A 26119-nucleotide genomic window follows, 5' to 3' on the forward strand; every position below is an offset into this window, starting at 1 on the left:
ACGCGGCCGGAAGTCTCCCCCCGTCGACGCCGCGTACTCCTCTCGGCGAGCTGGAGTACCGGCGTCGATTGTGAGCACTTCCGGGATCGATCTGGGATCGATTTATCGCGTCTTAACCAGACGCGATAAATCGATCCCAGAACATCGATGGCGTGCCTCCGGACCAGCCGGTAAGTGAAGACTAGGCCTTAGACTCCTTTATGGGAAGAGGAGGAGGGTTTACTGTGAACTTACAGCCGAGGTCCGCTTCTCCCTGTCATGGTGCTGTCTGCCTTCTAGCTGCCTCACGTACTCCTGTAAATGCTGGTTCTTCTTGAGCTCCTGGATGAGGGTTTGTTCATAGTACTCCCTCTTGTTCTGCAATGGGGATGGACACCGTCAGAACAGCATCTAACATTCAAAGGAAGCAGACAGGCCCTGGATGCTACTTGCAGCATCCTAAATTCACATGTGGTAGGAAAGGGGTTTCTGTTCACTGATCTTTCTCCACTCAGCCTTACTGCACCACTTCCTGGAAATCTATGCTAAGAAGAGAGCTGCAGTGTGTCTTTCGCAAGCAGCAAACCTATGTCCTTTACCTCCCCACCTCCCTCACAGTCAGCTAACTCATTGGTGTCTTCGGTGTCACCGAGGGGGTAGTACACTGGACGAGGCTCTAGGGGTGGCCAGCTTCATGACCTTAGGCAAGTTGCTCTGCTTCTCTGTGCCTCAGTTTCCCTAACAAGGAGATAATGATACTGACTTCCTTTGTAAAGTGCTAAATAAAAAGTGTCTTCAGTGGGCTCTGAATCAGGCTCACTGGGCTTTTCTCTGTCCCCGTACAGTTCCTCTAGATGGTATAACTCCCTGACGAATTTGATATTAGAGATGAGGAGAGTAGGTTTGGAAAAGCGAGCTGGGTATTATGTATCCCTTCCTCCTGTCACCAGTATTATTAGGACTAGGCAAAGGCCCATCAGATTCACTTCTCTTGTCATCTAAGACAGATTTGAATCAGGGCTTTTCCCAGTGCAAGGGAAGTGCAGTAACACAGGGGCTCACCTACCGCTGTAGCTCTGACTGCAGGGGAGGCTGGTGCCTCTACCCCGGTGCTTCATTTCTACACCACGTAGTCTCTCTGCATGAACACAGCATGGCACTGCTCTGCTTTGGGGGAGGGGGGGAGTAGGGAAGAGCCCCTGAGGGAGGCAAGAGAATATTGCTACTCAACAGAAAAACTGACCTGCCAAGTAAGACTCGAGGGGAGGAGATTGGCTGACTTGAAGATCTACACCGAGCCACAGTCTCAGGATTTGCTGCCTTAGTCCCTCCCCTGTGCTGGCATGTGCTCTCAATACAAGCCTAGCCCTAGGTGCTCTGCTGCATGCCCAGAAAGTAGCAGGGGCTCCTTTGCTCACCTGTTCGTGCTCAAGCTTCATGGAGAGCCTCTCCGTCTGCTGCTTGAGGATAACCACCTCCTGCTGCAGGGCCCCCATCTTCTGCTGCAGCCCCAGGGTAGTGGTATGGTAAATTTGGTCCCACTCCTGATTTAGCTTCATGAGCTGCAAGAATGGGGCAGAAAAGCCACGGGGTGCGTTTAATTGCCCTTCTGGCCGCACAGGGAGCGAGTGTTCTCTGCGCCAGACTACCCCCAACCGGTTATGCGTGCGCTAGCCCATCACAGGTGAATGTCACTCAGCCATTCTGGGCAGAGTGAGAAATAGCTTCTCCTGCTGGAGCTTCTGGGGAGACGATGGGGACAGAAGGGATTGGGGATAGGACCTGCCCAGGACACTTGTCTTAACAACTCTGCTCTGGCTATGGGCTATTTAATTATTATAGATTCTAACCCCAGGGCACTTCCTAGGAATGTAACAATGGAGGTCCCGGCCCCAAGGGGCTTCCATGGGAGCAGGACTGAGCCTAGGAGATGTAAGTCTAAGGACTTGTCTTCACTAGAGCATTAGCTCCTGTTGGTGCATGACGCTGGGGAGTCATGGTAGCAAACACGATGGTACCCAGTGTAGACTAGGGCAAGCTGTGCTCAGCATTAATTCTGGGGGTTGTGGTTAAGTTCATGCAATTGTAACCCACACATCTCCTGGGTGTGGTGATCTGTCCCCTCTAGTGGCTCCGAGACCACTTAGAGATTAATGAGTCTGCTACAGCCTTAGCTAAGAGCCATGTGGCTTTTAATTCATGCAGTAGAGGCTCATGCATTTAGCTCCATAGGTCCCAGGTTGGATCCTGCCCGCTGACGACTGGGGTCTGTCGGTGTTACACAATGACCCAGCTAGCAGACAAGATCCAGCAGGATCACAGCCTGATTTGATACAGGGCTCACCCTCTGCCAGTGCTGCTGCCTTGGACTCCGTACCCTAAGTCCAGTTGCACTGTCACCTGGTGCTGACCAGTCAGCTGCATGGTCCCATGGGAGGGAAAAGACTAAAGATGAAGACATGGCTTCTATGGGGATGTAATTGCACCCACTACTGTGATATGCGTGGGGCATGACTTGGAGATCAGAGCACAGCCGGACCCACACAGTGCTACTGGGAAGAGGGGCAGATCTGGAAGGACTCTTAGTGCACGAGGAGGACTGTACACCTGCATGCAGGAGCTATTCTGTCCCCTACCCACCACCCTCCCCCACTAGCCAAGGAGATAATGAGGGAGCTGTTCATTGGACTGGAAGGGACCTTCTGGGTCATTGAGTCTGGTCCTCGCTATCAAGGGCAAACCCTGGAAGGACCAACTGTTTCCTTTCGGCTGGCCCTGATTGACATAGCATAGCCCAGTACAGGGCGCTGGAGAGGAGGGGCTGAAGGTTGATCACACTGCAGGGGACAGATGGGGTGTGGATGTGCAACAGCCATGGAGAGGAGGCTCAGAGCAAGCCGGTAGCTTGCATGAGGCGGTGTATGGCCAGGGAGCTGAGGCGGGGGTGCCTGTGCTTTGTTCACCTCCTTGTTGATGCGCCGCAGCTCCGTGTTCTTGTTGAGAAGCAGCAGCTTCTCCTCATCAGCCGATGTCACCGTCATGCTCTCCGAGATGTAGGTGACGATCTCCTCCGAGTCATGCCGATTGGAGATGACAGGCTCACTGAGCACTCGCTGGGTGCCCTCCCTGCCAGCATCACCAAGAGAGGAGGAAAGTCAACGAGGGGGAAAGGAAGGAACGGGCACAACTCCCGTTCTTCATTGAGGTGTCTGGCTCCAGACTAGGGGCCCCGGCTGCAGCACCCACTCCTCTCTGGGGCCCTCACCCCAGGGTGTCCCTCCCCACCGACTTCCTGTTCAGGCACTCTGCCAGCACTGTCCTGATGCTCACATCAGCATCCTCTCCAGGGAGTGACATGAGGGTCCCAGCTGATGCTCTGCTCTTCCCCCACAGCAGCACCCAAGAAACACAGCAGGGCTAGATCTGTGCACAGAAAGCTCTCCCCTTACCTGGGTGTCAACATAGGGGGCTGTGACCCAGCCTAGCTTAGCAGGCTCCTCAAAGCCTCCAGCTGGAGAACAAGTTCTCTCTGATGAATTTCCTGTCCACTAGAACACAGTCACATACTGAGGAGGGCTCAGAGTAGTAGGGTTACATTGATCTCACTCAGAAATTGGGGAAGTTCTTGGTAAGTGGCATTTGCATACGTTAGATTTGCATAAACAACTTCATTGAAAAGGGGTTTTGAAGGGGAATTCAGCTAGAGAGAAGTGTGTGTGAGACTGAGACACTATGAGCCTAGGTTTGTTCCTGCAGGCCTCATTCTGCAAGCTGCTGAGCCCTCACATCTCCCAGGGCCACCCCTCGGCCCTCGCACACAACAATGGATAGTGTGTCACCAGAAACTGTCCCTTGGAAGGTTTGAGTGAGATCCAACAGGTCACCTCTAATGAGCATGCCCTACCCACTGTCATCCTGTACAGTAATTATCAGTGTGTTAACGTCACACTGGGTTTGCAGGTTATCTGATTAAACTATGACTATGTAGATCATTGTTGCTACCACTGTTATATAACTGCAACAAATCTTGTACAAAATGTGGCATGTAAGATGTCTATGGAAAGGCTATGGTATGCTGAATATGATTGTGCTATTTGTATGCATGTATCATTTTTGTACCTGAAGTTAGGAATACTATGTACCTGTATTTTTAAGGTGTTTGCTTCTGGGTGTTTAGCCAACAAGGTGTTTAGTCAGCACATTATGAAGGAACTATTCAAGTAGAATGGCCCATTAAAGAACACTTAACTTACAATTGAAGATGCCTATCTACTCTTAATGGACTTTCCTGCTATGACTAAGCCAAGTCATGCATGGACATGTGACTTGCCTATGTGACTCCAAACTTCATCTTTTACCTGTAATTTTCCACAGTAAGAACAATGGGATTCCCTTCCCTTGAGAGAAGCTATAAAAGACGCTGGAAACATCTCCATCAAACCTCTGGACTATGGACTTATACTAATGGGAGCATTATAATCAAAGGACTGAGGACCTTCCAATGATTTGGAAGCAACCAGAGACTTGTCCAGCCAGTAGTTTATTCCATCAGGGCTACAAGCCTGATCCAAGAACTTTGCATTTATTGTATGTATGATTCCTTTAACCAATTTTAACTCTCACCTTTCTTTCTTTTCTTTTTATAAGTAAACCTTTAGATTTTAAATGCTAAAGAATTGGCAACAGCATCATTTTTGGGTAAGATCTGACTTGTATATTGACCTGGGTGTGTGGCTTGTCCTTTGGGATCAGAACAACTTTTTATCTGATTAAATTGGTTTTAAAGAACCACTCATCTATAAGGCTAGTGTTTTTGGTGGTGATACAAGGACTGGATTACCTAAGGAAACTGCTTTTATGACTCTTGTTAGTAAGTGTGGTGAAACAGAAAGTTGCTGGTTTGGTATATCTCATGGGAGAATAATCATCAGTTTGGGGGGCTGCCCTATTTTTCGGCAGTTTGTCCTGAATTTGGTATTCTCCGTTGTGATCCACTGAGGCACGGTTACACCCAGCCTACCCGCCCCACAGTCCAGCACAGTGCTGTAGTGAAATGTCCTCTCCCTGACTCCATGTGACTTTCGTAACCTAGACAGCACCGCCGTGCCTTTGCAGTTATGCTATGGGGGTACTGTAAACAACCACAGCTAGAGTGCACCTGACACAGCTGGAGTGTCAGGCTATATTTGGGGGTCAATGGGTGTTGGTGACATTTGAGGTATTGTTCAAATCTCTATTTAGCAGATCTATGGTGTTAAAAAATAAGCCCAGAAGGTCAGAAATACACACACACACACACACACACACACACCCCTTAAGATTTCAAAGGATCCATTTGTAACTCCTTCAGGCTCCTAAACAGTTTTACTTGTAGTCTTCCAAAAAAACAACCCATCTGCTTATGAGTAAGTAAGTGGTTCTGACCAAGAGGTGTTGTCATGTCTAACAAAGGGTTAAACCTCTTTGTCACTGAGTCCAAATCTTAACAAAGGATCCATGACCAATGCTTCCAGAAAAGCTGTCTCCTTTCCCCACGTGTTCCAAAAGCAGAACTAAGAGAGGATCTGTCTGCAATTTTACCTCTGAGGGGGGAGGGGAACGGTCACAAAGTTATGAATCAAAGTCAAATCCCTTCTCAGTGCTAGCAGGGCAGCCCCATAGAGTCTTTACCATGAACTGAGCTAGCTGGGGACCATCAGCAGTGGGAGAAAACTGCCCGGTGGAAATCTCTTTTTTCCACTTTATTTCGTTATTTCAGCTCCCTTTGATGATTGAAACTGGAACTGCTTAGGACAACAACAGCAGCTGCCTCGTGGGACTCAAACAGCCCCTTGCAGTTCGCTGGAAGGGGGAATTGGAGCAGAAGTACAAATATTAACAAATATTAACATATATTTGCATTTTGTGGAAACACCGAAAGGTTTGAATTTCAGTAATGGGCCAGGGCTTGAGATCATGGCACTAAAACCAGGTCTGAGGGGTAAAGCAAGATGGGAATCAGAAGAATTTTATGGGCTGCTATCTCTTGGCCTGCCAGGTCTGGAAATGATTGCTTTGTACCAGCAGGGAGGTGGAAATCCCAAAAGCTTGCCAGGCAGATTCACCAATCTTTCCCAGTCCTTCTGGTTTATGTATTGTGGGACCTTGCAACCTTCATTTGTCCCTTGGACTAGCTGGCCAAATATAGCAAATGCTAGACCATATTCCAGTGTAATCTTCAATTACTGGTGTCCCAGGCCTTTTGGGATTCAGTCAGATGTTGATGGAAGAATGCCTTAAATTGCATACAGTGTTTTCATTAGGCACAGCTTCCCCGATGGTCACTAATGATGGACGATAATGGACGCTCTCTCAAATGAAACATACCTACTAATATCCAGCACAGTGTGTCATCCCAATTTGCCCTTTGGGTCCCAAAAGGTGCAAAGTGATCTGATGAGTGCCCAGACCTTAGGGCACTGTCAAGCTTGTGTGTCTTCCCTGGGAGAAAACCCATCTCTTGCATTTCTAAGATATGCGTTGTGCCTAGCAAAACTGTCCTAGCACCAAAGCAGTATTTCCACCATTGATGCCCATTCTCCAGACAGGAATCTCTACTGTAGGCTATTGCTTTTGCCTTCCAGAGATAGGTGCATTGTGGGCTTGCCAAAGGCAATAGCCCATTGGTGCAGTGAGCCCATGGCTCTACTAATGTTTCTGGGCTTGTTTCTCACATCTACTGATACAAATCCTCCCTCCTTTGCTTGCAGCCCAGTGAAACCTACATTGCTTCCTTGACCTAGGCACAATGCCATGCATACAGACCAGGCATGTTGCAAGTAGACAGCGCCGTGACTCTTTCCCTTCATGCCCCTGGGATGGGGATGTCTTGAAATGTCTGTGTTCCATTCCCAACTACCCTTCAAACCAGCCCAGTCTTACCCAGGTATCTTCACTGGAATAAATCAGGAGCATGGATGAAGTCTCTACCACTCCAGGTACCAAATGCACTTGTGTATTGGATGCCAGATCAGTCCATGTAACCAAGCTCCTGGGCATGAAACCCATTTTACCCATCACTGAGTTTCTGCATTTGCTACGAGGCCACCTGGCTGGACAGGATAGGCTATGTGTGTGTTGCACTTAAACACAGATGTGCAGGCTCAATTCCGGGATCTTTACCACCATGTTTATGTTGGATCTCAGGTCCAAAGTCTCACTGCCCAATTCTTCAGTCAGGGTTTTCTCCTGGGTCCTTTAGTGGGATCGACCATGGGGATGCTTTGCCGGATCTCTCTGAAGCATTTCTGGTACTGTCTTTTCCATCGAGGAGGTGCTCAGTGCAAGCAGCATTTGTCTCATACACTTGGCAACTCTTAGAAATGAGCCAGGCCTTTTACTTCTTTCCAGGATGGTCCTTACAACCACACACCAGCCAGTCATTAGAGCCTGGGTCTAGGGTTACCATACGTCCGGATTTTCCCGGACATGTCTGGCTTTTTGGGTCTCAAATCCCCGTCCGGGAGGAAATCCCAAAAAGCCGGACACGTCCGGGAAAATAGGGAGGGAGGGCCCGGCGGTGCAGGGCCAGGGCCGGGGCCGGCGGTGCTCGGCCGCAGGCCGGGGGCCAGCAGTGCTCGGCCAGGGGCCGGGGCCGGGCCGGGGCCGGTGGTGCTTGGCCAGGGGCGGGGCTGGGGGTGCTCGGACAGGGCCCGGGGCCAGGGCCGGGGCCGGTGGTGCTTGGACAGGGCTGGGCTGGGCCGGGGCCAGGTCAGGGCTGGGGGTGCTCGGCCGGGGCCGGGACCGGAGACGGGGGTGCTTGGCCAAGGCCGGGACGGGGCCGGAGCCGGGGACGGCGGTGCTCGGCCGGGGCCAGGACGGGGACAGGGCCAGCAGTGCTCAGCCAGGGCCGGGCCGGGGCCGGGGCCGGGGCTGGCGGTGCTTGGCTGGGGACAGGGACGGGGCTAGGAACGGGGACAGGGCCGGCGGTGCTCAGCCGGGGCTGGGATGGGGCCGGGGCCGGCACCCCAGAGACCAAGCCGAGCCGGGCGGGAGACGCCGGGGCCAGAGCCTCTTGGCCTGGGCCGGCCGGGCGCCGGAGGGAGCCGCTCGGCCACGGGGGCCGGACTGGGCCGCGCCGCACCGTGCCCCAGTTTACCTGCTGCCTCCCTGTTTCAGGCTTCCCACGAACATTTGATTCGCAGGAAGCAGGGGAGGGGGAGGAGCAGGGGGCGGAGCGTTCAGGGGAGGGGGCAGAGTTGGGGCGGGGACTTTGGGGAAGGGGCGGAGTTGGGGCGGGGCCGGGGTCCCATGGAGTGTCCTCCTTTTTTAAAACTAAAATATGGTAACCCTACCTGGGCCATATCTATCAGAATGGGAAGCAGGGTTGAGAACTGGAGCTGATCAGAACTGTGATCCTGCAGGTGTGCTGAGGGGTAGCACTGAAGCAGGTTCCTCCTCCCCTCTTCCCCCTGCCCCCCCCCCCCACACCCTGTTCTCAAAATCAGTAGGCCCTCTGCAACTAGGTACTCGGACACCTCTTGGACTCCCCCGCATGCCCTGTGCCTCCAGCCACCCCTAAAACTCAGAGATTACGTTAGAGGCGGCACAGCTTCCTCTGCCCAAGAATCTGTTTCCAAGGCAACGGCTTCACCAGGCCAGTCTCATGGCGGAAGGAAGTGGTGATGCTGATACAGGATGCACGGGCCCCAGTGACAGGAAACTCTGACACGAGACAGTTAGGACTTGAAAAACCCACTCTGCTCCCAGTTACTTGAACAACGATGGGGTTCCCCCTGCTGGGTGGAATGCCCCTCTACTCATCACACTTCCAGTAAGGTGCACTCACTACAAATCTTGCCAATGAGCCCAGTAAATGGGCAGGAAAAGTCCACTGGGGTGGAAAGGTTCCTGTGTAAGGGGCCAACCTTTGTTAGTTATGTGGCTAGGCGAAGCCTTTACCTTCTGGCTTCTAAACTAACCTAGTGCTGGAGGAAGACATCCTTTTATCTCCACGGGGACAGCAGATCTCTCCTTATCCGCACAGCAACCTTCTCCCATGCTGCCCTGCCATGACGCCTGGGCCCTGGGATGCTGTCACCTAGTGTGACAATACTGACATAACAGCGCTGTTAAGAAAAAGCAGCCTGTTTGCTGTTAACGGCATGGGACTGCAAACGGAGGGCAGCCCCTAGCTTGGATCACTTGCCAGATCATCCCTTGGTGGTACAAAGCCTGGCCAGCTCGTGGCCCACATGGGGAGAGTCCTCGGCAGTAATGATCGGAGGAGATCTTCCAGCAGGGGATCTCAAAGCGCTTTACAGAGGGGGCTTGGTATCGTGACTCCAATGGTAAACAGAAAGGCACAGAGAGTGACCTCATGCAGGGAGATACAGATAGAAGCCATGATGCCCAGCCCTCTGCCCGCAGTCGCATCAGCAGAGTTAGTTCTCCTGCAGGGATGGAGACCGCATCGGGGATATTCCAGGAGGCAGAGGAACAGAGCTGTGTTTTGGTTTATTTTGGAGCTGGTGGGTGCTGTCTGTTTTCTCACCCCGCTGATGTTAGGAACCTGACAAAGGGGACGGGCTGTCATCAACTGGTACGTTCTCAGACTAAGGCTTTCAAACCATGGCAATAAGAGAGCATGGGAGTCTGGGTTCCCAGCAGGTGTAGCAGGCAGAGTCCAGGCAGTTGGCACTGATATCCTGTGCTGGTTTTCCAAGTCCTTATTCCCAGTGGCTGAACCCCGTCCTTTTTTCGTCACTTACGCCATGCCTGCATGGATGGCTGGAGGGAGGTTGCTCAAGGGAAGAAGCAGAAAATGTGTGTGTGTGGGGGGGGAGGGGAATACAGCAAGAAAGGCCAGCAGGGGTACTCCAGAGACGGGGACGGGGGCCAGTAATACAAGAAAAGACACTTTGTTTTTGGAAACATGGAGGGTGAAATCCAGGCCGCATTTTCACCTTTCTACCAAAACTCAAAGGCTCGGCGCTGGTTCTCATGTCATCCAAACCAGCTCTCCCATCCCTAAAAATAGCCTCTCTACTTGAGTCTGTGGGGCAGGGCCGGCTCCAGGCACCAGCTTAAAAAGCAGGTGTTTGGGGTGGCCAAGGGAGGGGGGGGCACCAGTGGCAATTCCGGGGTGGTAGGTCCCTCACTCCCTCTAGGAGCGAAGGACCTGCCGCTGAACTGCCGCCGCCGATCGCGGCTTTTTTTTTTTTTTTTTTTTCCAATTGCCGCCGGCGATCGCGGCTTTTGGTTTCTTTGTTTTGTTTTTTTGTTTTCGCTTGGGGCGGCAGAAATGCTGGAGCCGGCCCTGCCGTGCGGGGAGTATCATGGTAACAGTGTAAGTGACAATACTTTGACTGGGTATCTGGCTGTGTTGTGCTACAACAACCTGTTGTGTGAAGGAGCTCCAAAGTGCATCTACATTGATCTCCAGCACCCAGGGGGTTGTGAAGTCAGTAAGTACATCAGTTAGAGCTCGATCTTCATTGTTCTCGCGCAGCCTGTCAGTGGAATAATCAGTGACATACTTGGTGGGAGGAGATGCGTTACTAATAGGGAACTAGTTTTATATATATATACATGTAGCTTGGTGATCCTACTATCAAACCTAATTGACCAGGGGAATTTCACTCTCTCACTGGCTCTGCATTGTTCCTGGCTGACTCACTCCAGACACAATGAGCACTCAAGTGCTTGCCTAAGAAAATCTATTTAAAATTTGAGCCAGTTAAATGGGTGCAAACCCCCAATACAGACACACACAAACTGGTTTACCCCTTGCTTATATCGATTTTAGCTTAAATCGGTAATTTACTGGTGCACCTATATTAGGGGGCTGCCCTAGTTTGTCTAGATTGAGTTTTAAATCCCACATATCTCACTGTCCCAGTACAGACAAGGCCGCACGGTTTGTTTCTGCTTAAGGCTGACTCTTCACTCCTGGCATATGTGTTCTGGGCACACTAGTTCAGATGTTTAGAGGGCTGGCAGATTAAGCCCATCTCTAGCTGGGAGCTATCATGAGACTGCTGTGTGTAGGGAGATGTAACCGTGTGTAGCTATCTCCCTTTCCTGGGAGTTGCACATGAACATTCAAGGAGGGTTAGGGCAAGCTCAGCTAGGTGCTGGCTCTGAACTGAAGGGCAGATAGACGCCTAGTGAGTTAGTGACTTCCAATGGGAGTTAGGTGCCACACCTGTTATCTGTACCTTGAGGCCCCTAAATCCCTTTGGAAATCTGTCTCTTAGGCCCCATCGACACTACCGTAAGCAACCACACTTTAAAAGGATTTAAAGTTCAATGTAGTCAAGTGGGGTTGTAAATGGAGATGGGCCTGAACCAAAACTCACACCCAAACATGCCCAAACATAGGGGTATAATGGAATCTGGGTGCAGCTTTGGCCCATCTCCCACTCGAATGACAATTTGGCCAGCGTGTTACATCCAGAGAGGCACCATCTGCAGGCTGGGATGAGATAACCAGAGGAAACGAGGGGTAGGTACGGTTTAGCACTATCCACACTGTCTGACACAACTGTATGTCCCCTTCTAGTGACTGGCTGAATAGAGGATAGTGGCCTACTACTATTACTAACTAGTGGAGTTATTCCTTTAGTGCAAGTGGTAGAAGCTCGTGCTTTTGGCAATGAAGATCCCTGAGGATGATCCATGGTGGTGGGGTTCTTATGTGTATTGGACACACCAGGCTTCAACCTGAGTGAGGGTTTAGGATTCCTGAATGATACTCACATAGGGTTAGCCCTTCACACACTATGCCGCCCACCTGTGATCAAGCCCCACTGAACCACAACTGTATTTAAATTGGGCTTCAACTTAGACTTGTAGTTTGAGACACCTCGGGCTTAATGTTCAACAGTGCGGAGCATCTTCATCCCCCACGGACTTTAGGTAGAGTTACGGGTGCTCAGCACTTCTTTGGATCAGGCCACAGTGTCTCATGTTGAGCACCCAAAATCACGGGGTCAGTTTTTAAAAATTTGGGCTTAATTCTGTCTGCCCTGTAAAAGCAGCCTGGGTCTTTGCTTGGAAATAGCATATAGCATTTGCCCCATCAGTTCCTTAAATATCAGCTACTACTACCATGATGTAATGGGACCAGTCCTGCACACCCTGACTCTTGTGGGTAACCCTCACTCACACAAATAGACGCACCAAAATAACGCCAACTCATATGTATGAGAGTCTTCAGGATCTGGCTCTCTTTCTGTATAAGTGAAACAGGATGCTAATCAGAATGATGTGATTTTATCATCTGGCATCTTGTGATCTACTAAGATCAGAGTCACCTTGGTGCTTTGAAGATGTGCAGTAAAGCATGGTGTCAGTGCTGAGCAGTGTTAGTACTACCTATGATTTCAGAAACAGTAAAGTCCTTCAATTATCAGCCCTGGAACCTGTGATCGGAAAGAACTAAATAATTGCTGGTTGCAGGTAAGATTTCACCTGTGCAAATGAATCTCTGTTGTTGTTCAAATAGCCGTGGAGACCAGAGCTGGGAAATCCCCCCTGACAGGTGCCAGAGCTTTAATTGCAATGATGTCACGGTGTCTATTTGTAACTCTGCATATTCTCAGAAGTGCTCTAGCTAGCTTCCCCCCAGCATACCCTGCATGGGAGTAGCATGGACTACATCTCTAGCTAGATTAGCATCGCTGTGGGTTATTTGCCCATGCATAAACCAGTCCAATCTGAGAACTAGGACCCATGTGAGGGCCTTTGATTTTTGGATTGGGCTGTGAGGTTCAGTCCCTGCTATGGGCAGGAGGCTTAGACAATGACTCCCATGTCCAAAGGGTTCAGCGAAAAGCTGGAAGGTAAGAAATGTCAATGCGTATTAAACAGATCAGTGAGTGCATGTCCAGTGAGCCCTATGATTATGCACTGTCACAGGAGAGGCCTAGATGTGGGTTGTTTTTTTGAGGGGAAGGGGGTCTCACCACAATTAGCACTGACCCTCCCCCACACACACATCACATACATGCCTTATAAGCAGTCCCAGCAAGGAGGACAAAGATCGAACTGGCTATGAAGACAGAATTCCCCTGTCATTCTCAAAGGGTCTGTCCACACCAGTATAAAAGGTGTTTTTAAAATGAGTAGGCTGTGGCAATAGGGAAAGAACCTAGCACCTCTGGATGTACAGGCATGAGCCTCTACTTGCCTGAGGTAAAAGGCTTTGTTGGGCAAGTCAGGGTGTAGCAGGAGATCACCCTCTATGTAACACAGCCACCACTAGGGGGTGACACACACAGTGCCACCTTGAGTGGTAGTGGCTTTCACTAATACTAGCTCATGTGTTCAAATCCCAGTGTAGACAGGGTAAGTAGCAGTTTACCGGGATCGCAATCTGGGTGTCCCCTAAAATCCCTGCTACAGGTTTGCCTCGCCTGGGCACCAACTAACACGTGCCGTGCCGGCATTAGGATTTTATGATGTGTTAACTATCAGGTTTTACAAACACACCTAGCGTGGAGAAGCCTAATGGTGCCATTAGAGCAGGAATGATGCACACTAGTGGGGAATCTTAGACACTGCCTGCCTTTGCTGCCTCCGTTCTTGGGATCAATAGGACATCAATCTCAAGGACTGCCCAACCGTGCAGCACCTTTTACAAGCATTGCAGTCACTCCCATGCCATCTCTTCCAGGCAAGGGGCCATTTTTTGTTATGTGATTGCACAGCACCCAGTACAATGGGGCGGGGGCCTCCAGCTGTGGCTACAGCACAAGCAGTAACAATAAATACAAATAGGGCTGCCGAATGTTACACAGCTCACATGGCAGCCATGCATTAGGCAGCCCTGCCACACATTCCTGCATCTCAGCTGACACCTCTCACCGTTCTTCTGGGAGGATTTTTCTGCAGTTGTATCTTTTGGCCACTATAGGCTGCTGTAGCACTCATTGAGCAGTCAGCCCACCCCTCCTCCTTCTCTTTCAGCTTTGCTGCCCCCCATACCTCTCTAGCCACAGCAGCAATCCATCCAGCTCCTCACTCGGATTCCCACTGCCCCACATCCTCAAGCCCCTACCCCAGCCACTGCTCAGGGCAGGGTGTGTTGACCATAAAAGCTTACGCATAGTCAAATTCTTTTCAACTACCCACATGATCTTGTTAAACCATTTGCATGAAATGTCACAGGTGGAGCAGAACAAAGCTTGGCAGGTGGGCTGGCTGGAGACTGGGCACCTTGGAACTGGGAATGTGTCACCACACTGGCCTGAGACAACAACCAACCTTCCTTCCCAACCCAAGCTGCTTTCCAATTCCCAGGGCCTCCTTGAAACTAGAGGGGTGAGGAGTCGGCCGCTCCATTTCCTCTCCCCTGCAGTAGCGGCTCCCACTGTCATCCCAGACTGGAGGGGTTGTGGGAGAAATCCCGGTGACGGTGGAATCCATGGGAAAACTCCCAATTGAAGTCAATGGAGCCAGGATTTCACCCCATGGTTTCTTTTTCTTTCTCCCATGACCTCAGCCTCTTCTAAATTTCTCCTTAACATCTGCCTTTGCTGATCCCTACAAATCATGCCTAGCTGGCACTGCTTAGGCTAGTTGTCACTTGCGATTACTGAGACCTCCCTGACTACTAACTTATACGTACTCATCTGTCTCTAGTGGAATTTTATTCTCCCAACCTGCCCTCCATGACTGCCCATTCATCTACCACCTTCTGTCAAAATCCCAGATTGTGAGCAGCCTAGGGCAGAGGCAGATTTTGTGTTATTTGTCTGACCAGTGCAATTGTTAGTTGTATTGCAATAGCGCCAAGGAGTTCCAAGCACGCCCCAGGACCCCATCATGTCAGGTGCTGTACACACACACAGTTCTATTGAGGCCCTTGTTCTGCCTTCATCACCACAGTATCTGACCTTCCAGTCATGCATTAAGCATGTAGTTTGTTCTCTCTCGCATCCTCTCCCCAGGAGGAGAACTGTGGGGGCACAGTGGAATGGTTGGTTTGGGGAGGGGTTTGGTTTGGGTTTTGTTTTTAAATGCTGATGCTGCTCTGTATGTGAGGGTAGGTAGGAGTAGTCCAAATCCCGACTTCACCTGGCGCTTAGAGTGGGAGGTAGCTTGTGATGGCCCTTAGTTAGACCAGCCTCTGAGAAAAGTCAGTCTCCTACATAGACAGATGGTTCCTGCCCACTGGGGCCCTGATCCCTGCCTGGGAGCCTTAAGTGCTACTGCAATTGAAATAATGATAATGTAAATCTCTGGTGATTGTGTGGTATCTTGTGTATGAAAGAAAACAGGGCAATGTGTGAATCTATGAGCACAATAGGCCACCTAAACAATGCTTGTAGGTCCTGGAGGTTACCACACTCACCAATCATTGGCTCTGTGTATACGTCACAGAGGGCTTATGCAAATCACTTGCTCATTGATATGCAGAATGTACAGGCTCCATCTGCCCAGAGGCATATAGCTGGTCAATTTTGTTTGAGTTTCAGGTCAGTAACAAACATTGCATGTGGCAGAAAGCTGCTATTTACTATCTTCAAATATCTGAACAAAAGCATATGTGTGTGTGTGTGTGACAGAGAGAGAGAAAGAATAAAATTTTATGGGCCAAATCCTTAGCTGCTGTAAATTGACACAGCTCCATTGGAGTAATTGGAATGACACCGATGATAGAGCCAGTTCCTAAGCTGCTATATAATCTAGTGGCGCCTATTGTAAAGTTAACTAAAATGTGAATCTTGGTGTATCTAGTGCAGTAAAATGGCCGTCCCGGGTTAGTCCAATGCATTGTGATGCGATGTTTGTTACGGGGCCAGATTCTCAAGCCGTCATTTCCCATTCTGGTTCCTAAATAAGGATCGGTTCAGCAGCCAGGAACTCCCAGTGTAACTCTAAGGCCAGATTTTCAGACTGAGATTTTCAGCACTCAACATCCACCCAACATGCTGAGCTCTTGAAAAATGTGGTCCTACTTGTGGCCCTAAAATTCCAGCTATAGTGGTTTTGACCCAGATTCTCAAAAGTATTTGAGAATCTGAATTCCTTTGGGGATCTGGGTCATTCTGCTCAGAGTGAAGCTGTTAATCAAAAATAATTTACTTCACTGAAATGTTACCCCAACTTCCAGCAAGCTCCTGTCCATGCTGCATTTGAAGCTATGCTAGGTAGAAGAGTGTTTGATGGGTGGTTAAGAGCAGGAAAATCACTATAGAGAAAATTTACCCTCTGATCCCACAGCACTGTCCCCTGTGTGTACTGAGAATCAGATCCACCTACAGTAATAAATACCTAGATAGATGCCTTTCCTGCAAATGACAATGCTCTGCTCCTGTCAGCTCAGCCAAGCCACCACAGCGATGGGAAGCTGAGTGAGGTTCTAGTCTGGCTCATCTGTCGTTATTGTTATTAATAACTAAGTTTCGCTCCGAGAATCCTTATTACGGGTGATGATGATGCACAATTTAGAAAGAGCCCGGGGTGATTCCCAGGTTTGTAAGACTGTCAGACAGAAAGTCATCTCTTGACTGGGAGACCAAACCAATTGAGACAAACAGGGATGTGCGTAGAGCCACTCCTTCAGTCACTTCTCAGAGATGGGCTGCCCTTTAAAAATGGTTGCTGGAAACACAAATCTAGCACAGTTTTCCTGATAGATTCATAGGACTGTTTTTTCCTTCAAAGAGCTGGTCTCCAGCTACCCCAGCAATGTGGGTTTATATTGTGATTCTTGGGGAGGTGTGTGTGTTGGGGGCCAGCAAGCACAGGAACCATGTTAGCAGCCACTGGGGTTCAGCAGGGAGCAGGGAAGTGCCAAGCCATCCAGAATTGGATTCTGGCTCTCACAGAACAGAACTCCCAGTCCACACCTGTTTCACAAGCAGCACTGATGTCACAGCTTTGGCCACAACCACCAACCAGTGCCTGTTGGCCTGGTTACATGCCTGTGTGTATCTATGTATACACACACACACACCCCTTCTGTTCTGTATATATGTCATAACCTGGCAGCCTAACTCCCTATGTCTCCCCTTCACACACAGCCACCAGCCTCAGCCCTTCTCTCAAACTTCCTGCTGCTCTCAAGATACCATGAAACACTCCTTTAAAAAGCCCCCTGGAGGGGCTCTCTGGCCCCCCGCGCTGAAGAACAGGGCAGGGCGTTAAGAGGTGGTAAAGGCAGCCCGTGGGGCTTGTTTCACTTCCCAGCTCCCTTGCCCGCTCCCAGCTACCCCCGTCCAGCAACTGGGGGAGGGGGTCACAGCTGATGCCTGTCGCTCCCTCCCGGCTAAAGCTCTGATGGGACCTAACACCCGCCACACGCCCCCTCCCAATAGCCCCCGGCCCCGCCGGAGCTTTACCTACCCGTTGAGAGCCAGAGCGTCTTGGGGTCTAGCCAGCCGGGGGCCCTGCTCTAGGCAGAAATCCAGCGGCGGGGCCCCTCTCTGCAGCTCCGACAGGAGCTCTGCTTTGTCGTGCGGCAGGGCGAGGAGGGGGCCCGTCTCCATGCTCGGGGCTGGGGCTGGGCTGTCCGGCACGCTGGAGGGGCGAAGCCGAGTGCCAGGCAAAGAGCCGCCGCGGGGCACGCCCCTAATGTCACGCCCCTAGCGCCCCGGTCTCTCCGTGTCGGTGGTGTCGCGCATGTGTCCCGCTGCGGATCGCAACCAGGAAGCGTCGCTACTCGCTCGGCGGCGCTGTGGGAGTTTCACCGAGGAAGAGGAGTCATCGTCAGCTGTTGGGTGAGCAGAGAAAGTTATTCACGCCCGCAGCGCCGGTGAATTTCTCAATGGCAGGGAGCCTGTTCCATTCCCCACACACACACACACACACAAAGGGCAGAGGGTGTCTGCCCACGCACTCAATGTCGCAACAGTGGGAAGTTTGCAAAGAAACTCAAGGTCCCCGAGAGGCGCGCACATCCCACCTTTGGCCTTTCCAGGGGTCTGCGAGGGGAGACCCTTGTTACATTTTCCAGGGACGTCATTTCTGGGCTATATTTCTACCCTGAATATTTTCATTGAGAATTTCCCGACATAACAGTTCACACAGGATGCAGCCACATTCGCCCAATGCAAATGTACACATGTGTGGTAAAACACACGTTCATACACACCAGTCGTGCACACATACAACGCATACCCACACACAGACTGACACAATTCATACACACATACAGTAGTACCTACAACACCCAAAGAGTGACACACAGTGCCCCCCCCACACACACAAACTCATGCAGAGGTGCAATGGCACAAGTGCACACACAGTTGATTACACAAATTATACTGGCACACTATAGACTCCACACAATTCATACACCAGATGCAGACACACAACTCATCCTCATTTCATAGCTGGGCAACATTTTTAGCTGACACTTGCCAATCTGCAAAAAAAAAATGCAGATTTGGTGACACCAAAACATGTAATGAATTTTTGTTGATTCTACCAAACAGTTCATTTCTGAAAATAAATGCTTCCGAAAATCTGAAATAATTGAAGTGTTTCATGCGGGCATCTTCAAAATGAAGCTTTCATTTTTCAATTTTTCATTTGGAACTAATTTTCTTTTCAAATTCTCCTTTAATTTTATTTTTTTTTAAGTCAAAAATGTTGAAAATTGGTCACAATTGAAGTGAAATGCTTCATTCAACTTGAAACTATTTTTTTCTTTTAGATTGGCTGAATTTTTTAAAAAAAAAAACATTTGTTTTCAATCCAACCTGAAACAATTTTTTTTGACATTTTGAAATTGCCCAGTGAACTGAAAAATCAGTTAGTTGCCCAGCTCCAGTCACAGACATAGAAGAGCACATGCAATTCCTGTCGTACATGTGGCCACAATCAGAGCTTAAAGTGGCTAGAGTTGTAAGGGGTCCAAGGCCTGAAAAAAACCCCAATCAAGCCGGGCCACTGAAGGGTGCACTGTAAGCCCTGTCATACCAACCGCATGAAAATTGATTTCAGCTGAGGTATGCTAGACCCTCTGCTTTTCTCACACAGTTTATCCGCCACATACTGTAACAAGCAAGCAAACAACTGAAACCAATGATGATGCAAAGAGTTCTGAGTGGAGAAAGCAGCCCAGTTACCCAGTGATAATAATCTCGGTGTGGGTAAGAGTGAAATCAACCACAAAGCAGAAAGGGGCGTCAGTGGGTGGCTGAAGAATGTATATTGACAAGGCATAAAGGTTCGGCGGCCACAAAGGACAATCATACCAACCCCAAGCAATACGACTGCTCGGGATTTTGGTATGAGAAGAAACTCCAGTAAATGACGCATTTTCTGTAGGTTTGGCTACTCCACACACTCGGCAATCCATGTGATCCAGGCCATCTCCAGTACCATCTGTATAGCACTCTCCCTGCTCCACAGCTGGGGCCACTTAGTGGAAGGAGCACACAGGACCATCACGCTGAGACCAGGGTGGGTCCAATCCAACGACAGCTGAAAGCTGTCAAGTAGGCTTGTAAAATCTAGAGATGGGTTCTAGCAGCTGATCCTGGATCCAAATTCTCTTTATTTTCAGGGGCATCTGGTTCTGGGGTTGTGGCTCAGGCCCTCCCTAGGGACTTCCCACTTCACCCCAAGTGTGGGCATTTTCCGGTACCGCCTAGAAGGAGTTAACAGAAGGAGTGGGGGTGTAGAGGGAGGGAGCTCTCCCTACCCTCACTGGGGAGGGGTATCCTTGTGCTCACTCCACTAGGTGGGGAAGGCGGAGAGGGAAACTGTGCCCCCTCTGCTCCCCCGCTCCCACCCAATTAATGCTGCTTATAGCATTTGCAGAGACATTGCTCCCCTGAGACCCTGTGAGGGGCCTTCCATGTCGTGAGTGCCTGGTGCCGATAAAGCTTCCTTTAACAGAAACCTGGAACTGCTCAAATGCTGAGGGTACATCCACACTGTACACTAAGCCCAGGCTATGACCCAAGTTTCAGCTCAAGCCCCCATTTGGTCCACACACAGATCAGTCTGACTCGGATCAGCAAGCACTCAGAGCCCCTACAACCCCGCTGGAAGGGGGATCGGGGGGGGGGGAGAACATAAATCTTGCTGTGACTTGGGTCCAAGCCCTGTCATTTTGCAGTGTGCACCAGGAACAGCGGAAACCCCCTAAAACTGGGATCCACCAGGGCCTGAACTATAGCCCCACCCCCCATGCTGCTCCTTCCCCTGAGGCCCCGTCCCCACACTGTCTCTTTCCCCAAGACACTGCTCTCACACTGTCTCTTCCACCCATGACCCCACCCGCTGCTTGCTCCTCTCTGCCCCCTCACCACAGTACCTGATCCCCCCCACAATCTTTACAGCTCTGCCCCTGCCTCCAACGGCTGTGTGAGGTAGTGCTCCCTGAGGCTCCATGGTCCCTATTGTACAGGTGGGGAATTGAGGCATAGGGTGACTAAGGGACTTGCCAGTGGTAGAGCAGAGAACTGAACCCAGGTCCTCTAATTCCCACCCTACTACCCTAACCACTGGATCATCCTACTTCAGGACAGGAGATACCAATCACTCACTGTGTGACTGTACAGTGCCTGGCACAATGGGACCAGATCTGGGTCAGGCCTCTAGGTGCTACTGGAACATGAATACTACCAGCACTATCTAGGCAGTGACTAGCCAGGCCATCCATGATGTGGGTCAGTGGTTGCTGGCTTTGCTGCCTTTTGTTCCACTCCCGGCACATGATAGCCGGACAGCCACCAATTTCTGCTTTTGGGTTCTGCTTTCCTCCCCTGTCCAAGTCACACAAGAGCAACCCAGGGGGTTTGCATCTGATGAGTGGCCGCGGCTGGGAATTTCCAACTCAGCAGCCTCCGAGGTGAGAGCATGTACGCAGCCGAAATGCAGAAGCACCCGCACCATTTCCTGGAGCCCTGTGCTCGGTGACGGCCCTTATTGGTAAATAACTCTTCACGCTGGAGCGGCTGTGGAATCAACGGGGGAGGGAAGGGAAACAAGGTCTCCACCACCCACAAACCCTCCAGGCTGTGGGGGAGTATCAAGGTGAATGAGGCAATTCCCACCAGACCACCCACCCACACATGTGCAGCTTATAAATAGATCAGTGTGGCTTGTTCCGCTGAGCTGGGGAGTCACCCTCCTCCCCTGTCTTCTAGCAATGCCGCAAGGGGAGGGAGGGGCTGGAAGAGTCTTGGCCTTGTTTTTTATCTGTGTGTAGATATATATAAATACAGACACTTTGTATTCACATTTAACCCTTTCTGTCCTGTTCCTCCAGCTGTGTTTGGGCCCCGCCTCTTAAAGGGGAATGCATTATTTCTTCTTGGGACCGGATGGACATTCAGGGCACTGCATTCTCTAGAGCTGATTCTCTAGAGTTACTCCAGTACTGCTTGGGGCAGGGAAGCCACCCTGTATTCTGGGCTGTGCAGGAGCCTACTCAGGCCCTGGTGCAAATTAGAGCAACCTCAAGGCCGCGCTAACTTACACACCCTTTTCATGGTCCCTATAAGCCCTGGAGAGCTGGGAAAAGCCATAGTCCAGTGCATCCTGGCCATGTCCGCAATCCCCCCCACCCCACTATGCCAGGGGCTGATGCAGAGCCTTCATGCCAACTCTGTGCTGGTTGGGGACCTGCACCGGGGGATCCTTAGGGAGCCATCTCTGCCTACCTTACATTCCCTTTACACTGCTGGAGTGGCATAAAGGAGCCTCATATAACTGAGACTCAGTCCCTAGGCTTGTGGACCCAGAACTGCAAAGGTATTTAGGCACCTAATGCCCTTTGATTTCAATGAGAGTTAGGTGCCTAAATATCGCTTGAGTATCTGAGCCATGCTCCTTAGCACAATGCCCCTACGACCATCTCACCTGCTATTCAGAGCACAGTTCAAATCTCCATGGATCTGTCCCACCTACTGGGATCCGAGCTTCCCATAATCCCAAGTGGGTGTTGCGAGGCTGTGTTGTGACAGTAATCATATGAGGGTGGCATGCCCATAGGCGACCAGGCATAGTCTATATCATAAGAGTCCAGGAGTGTTGCTGTGTGTGTGTCACTCTGAGGCCTAGAATGTCTGTTGAGTCAGTGTGAAGTGATGGAAACAGCTAGCAGCATGGCTGAGAGCTCTTTTTGTTCTGAATATCACCAGGTTCAGTCATCACTGGGATCACGGTCTGGGCTTTCAGCTACAGTATGGCATGAGTCTATGCCATGCCCAGAGTCCTAGAGCACTGTGATATCACAGGTGACTCCACCAGGGACCACCTTGACTCTAGAGCTAATTTGGATGCAACACATTTCATTGGTTGTGTGAAGGAGGCTCTCCCAGATGATTGCTTGACCCAATTGCCACAGTTCCTGCAGCATGGCTTTCAGTTCCTACACTTCAAGTGCTGCGCCCAGCTTCATGCAGTGCTAACACTTTGTGCCAGTGCAGTTATTTTGTTCACTGTGGGAGAATTACTTCTCTGCAATCCAAGGCACAGAAGCAGCAAGACCTGATTCATAAGCTGCATGGTTGGAACTTGATCCCTAAGTCCCAGAGATCCCTAGGCAAGTCTTTCTATCCCACAACACATTGTGAAACATTCCCAGAAGGCACTGCACCAGATGGTTGCACATGGCACACTGGGATACCTACTCATGGTGCACCACACTTTGCATCGACACGAGCACTCCTGGTGAGTACACGCAGTACCAAGTGTGCAATATGCTAACTGCAGCGGCTGTACGCCGATCTTAATTGCGTCACAGTCTGTAGGGTAGATGTGGCCTCAGAGATGTTGAGCAGCTGAAGCTCCAGTGGATTTCAGTGGGCGCTAGTGAGTGTACAGCACTCCTGACAATCAGGTCCTTGACTAATGGCAGCTGTCGGTCCCCCACTGCATCCTGCAGCCCAATCCTCCCTGCTGATTTCTCTTCCTACCTTCAGTTTTGGATTAGCCTCATCCCACCTGCCTCCAGAATCTGAACTCCAAGGCACAAAGCATCTGATGGGATCCCGGACTACAGCGAAGTGAGGTGAAGACCTCCTGGAAGTGGGAATTTCCCAGGGAGATCTAGCTCTGTGCTGAAGGCCAAACCACAGCTCCTCACACAGATTCAGACAGGGAAGTGGGTAGCTCACCTTGGAGCTGACACTAAATGTCTCTTGCATGCCAGAGCTCAGCAAAAGTCATGCTTTGCCAAAGCAAAGTTTCCCCCACGGCATGTGATCCAGCCTCGGTCTGAACAGAAACCAGGCAGGCTTCTCTGGAGAATTTCCAAAGGCAGTGACACAGAGGGGTGATTGTTAGCTGGTGTCGAGATGTTAACGAGTAATTGACGAGGGGACCCACACTTCATGGCCTGTATAGGCCAAGCTCGTGGCACATATTCTTTGTATCCCTCTGTTCCACCTGCACACGCTCCCCGTGTCCCATCCTGCTGTCCCCCTCTATTTCAGGGACTCCCTGCAACTCCCCTACCCTATCCCCCATGCCAGGGGCTTTGTGTGTCCCCCACCTCTCCTTCTGTGTGCCCCTCCACCACATGCCAGGGACTCTGTTTTCTCCATGTACCCTTCCCCCATTCTCCTCCCCGTGAGGGATTCTGTGTGCCCCCCCATTTCCCCTTCCTCCCCTGCCAAGGACTCTGCATTCCTCCTCTGCCCCCCCTGCCATTAAGGCTTGTCTATGCATGGAATTATTCCAAAATAGCCACTCCTGATTAACTCCATGTGTGGGCGCTCTTATTCCAGAATAATGGTGCTTTGTTCCTATTCAGTTTAGCCTGGTTCAGCGGGGGAAGGGAGGCATTCCTCAGTGGGTTATTACCTTGGAGTATAGTCAGTGCTAACTCAGAAGAGAGAGCCCCATTTTCTGGATCACCTGCCAGCCATTATCTGGCATAGGATTTTCCCTGAAGGTCTCCCATACCTATCCAAGGCCTGGCTGTGTACAGGGAGAACCTTAAGTGAAGGCACTGAGACCTGCTAGGAACTGGCATCCTGGATTAGACCAATAGTTTATCTTGCCCAGGGGCCTGGCTCTGACAGCAGACAGGCCCAGCTGTTTCAGAAGAAGGTGCAAGAAAGCCCCCAAAGGGAGTTATGGGATAACCTGTCCCCAGGGAAAGTTTCTTGCCAACCCCTCTTAGTCATAGGTTGGGGCTTATACCTTGAAGCAGGCAAGTTTATATATCCCTTCCAAAACAATTGCTTTGTTAATCCTTCCTGTTATAACTCTGGATGTTCCTATTAGCCCTATAAAAACCCATTCCTTTTTAGGGAGGATTCTGCTAAGCTTTTGGCCTCCAAGAGATCTTATGGCAATGAGCTCCATTGGCTAATTATGTACCGTGTTTAAACATCCATCCTTTAATCAGCTGCTAATTTGTTAGGAGCTTTACTGATCACAACTGCACTGCCTGGGATAGCCATGCAGGATGGATTGCTCTCCCTAAATCCTGGCTAAATGAGCAGCAGGCTCAGTGTAAACCCAGAGGTAGATTCTTTGAGGGCTGGTAAACACCCAATCAAGATTCTGGAAAGAACACTCCCTAGCTATTGGGTAGGAAGCATGGTCTACTAGGCAGGGCACTTAGCCAAGACTTCAGAGACCTGGGTTTTATTCCCAGCTCAGCCACATGTCCTCTGTGTGACCTTGGACAAGTCAATTAAGCCACACAGTGGCCTTAGTTTCCTCATCTGTAATATGTGTACTTTCCTACCTCACCAGGCTGTTGAAAGGCTAAACTCCACTAATGGCCATATGGTGCTCAGCTGGTGATGGGGGATGGCTAGGTGTGATGGTTCAGTCACAGAGACCCCCTTGAGACTGTCACCTGACGTGCTGAGATTACCTCTGAGCCTGTTTTCCCTGCCAGCTTGGGACTCCAGAACTCTGCCTTGTTGAGCCAGACACGTCAGCCTGCTGCAACACAGATCCAGGTCTGGTCCATGCCCCAAAAGCTGCAGACTTTAACCAAAAACTGCTCAGCAGGTCACCTATCTCCAGCACCCAGACACCCAGCTCTCAATGAGATGCAAACCCCAAATAAATCCGTTTTACTCTGTATAAAGCTTATACAGGGTGAACTCATAAATTGTCCGCCCTCTATAACACTGATAGAGAGATTTGCACAGCTTTTTGCTCCCCCAGGTATTAATCACTTACTGTGGGTTCATTAATAAACAAAAGTGATTTTATTAAATATAAAAGTAGGATTTAAGTGGTTTAAAGTAATAACAGACAGAACAAAGTAAGTCACCAAGCAAAATAAAGCAAAAAACACACAAGTCTAAGCCTAATCCATTAAGAAACTGCTTACAGATATCAAGTATCAGGGGGTAGCCGTGTTAGTCTGTATCTACAAAAACAACAAGGAATCTGGTGGCACCTTAAAGACTATCTGTTAGTCTTTAAGGTGCCACCAGACTCCTTGTTGTTTTTGTTTACAGGTAAAATCTTACTCTCAGAGATGTTCCAATAAGCTTCTTTCACAGACTAGACTCCTTCCTAGTCTGGGCCCAATCCTTTCCCCTGGTACAGTCCTTGTTAACAGACATCTTAGGTGGAAACTAGGGGTTTCTCATGACTGGAAGCCCCTTTGTTCTGTTCCACCCCCTTTTATAGCTTTGGCACAAGGCAGGAATCTTTTGTCTCTCTGGGTCCCCACCCCTCCTTCTAAATGGAAAAGCACCAGGTTTAAGATGCATTCCAATATCAGGTGACATGTTCACATGTACTGTGAGACCCCAGCCTCCATTCTTCGAGGGCTGGCCGGCACGCACCCAGGAAGGTTTGCAAGTAAACAGACCCTTTACAACCAATTATTCTAGTCAATGGGAGCCATCAAGCTTCCAAACCACCATTAATGGCCCACACTTTGTATAATTGCAATGGGACCTCAGAGCTATACATCATATTTCTAGCTTCAGATACAAGGAAGATACATACATACAAATAGGAGGAATATATTCAGTAGATTATAAGTTTTGTAATGATACTTTACAAGAGATCTTTTGCATAAAGCATATTCCAGTTACATCATAATCACACTTATAAGCATATTTCCATAAAACATATGGAGTGCAATGTCACACTAGGTACCTAGGGAGATAGCCATTGCAATGCTAACCAGCTGTGACCACATCCCAAATGGGTAGGACTGGTTACAGAGGCTATACTAACTCCAAGCCCTACGTAACAGCACTCCCAG

The 26119-nt window shown here is 50.1% G+C and overlaps 1 protein-coding gene across 2 annotated transcripts in view; it reads right to left on the reverse strand.

Annotated features, from left to right (window-relative positions):
* Positions 1-17752, reverse strand: part of LOC117882524 (TNFAIP3-interacting protein 3-like) — a 24669-nt gene extending 6917 nt beyond the window's left edge. The window contains exons 1-4 of one of the 2 annotated variants that reach the window (XM_034780881.1): positions 17314-17752; positions 2943-3105; positions 1398-1541; positions 235-357 (exon numbers count right to left, since the gene is read on the reverse strand). In XM_034780881.1, the coding sequence (XP_034636772.1) occupies positions 235-357; positions 1398-1541; positions 2943-3105; positions 17314-17456 (573 nt within the window). In that variant the 5' untranslated portion in view covers positions 17457-17752. The remainder of the gene's footprint in view (positions 1-234; positions 358-1397; positions 1542-2942; positions 3106-17313) is intronic. The other variant, XM_034780880.1, reaches the window with a different exon arrangement.
* Between the last annotated feature and the right edge of the window lie 8367 nt (positions 17753-26119).

The sequence above is a fragment of the Trachemys scripta genome, chromosome 9 (genome assembly GCF_013100865.1).
Source record: "Trachemys scripta elegans isolate TJP31775 chromosome 9, CAS_Tse_1.0, whole genome shotgun sequence".
NCBI classification, from domain to species: domain Eukaryota; kingdom Metazoa; phylum Chordata; order Testudines; family Emydidae; genus Trachemys; species Trachemys scripta.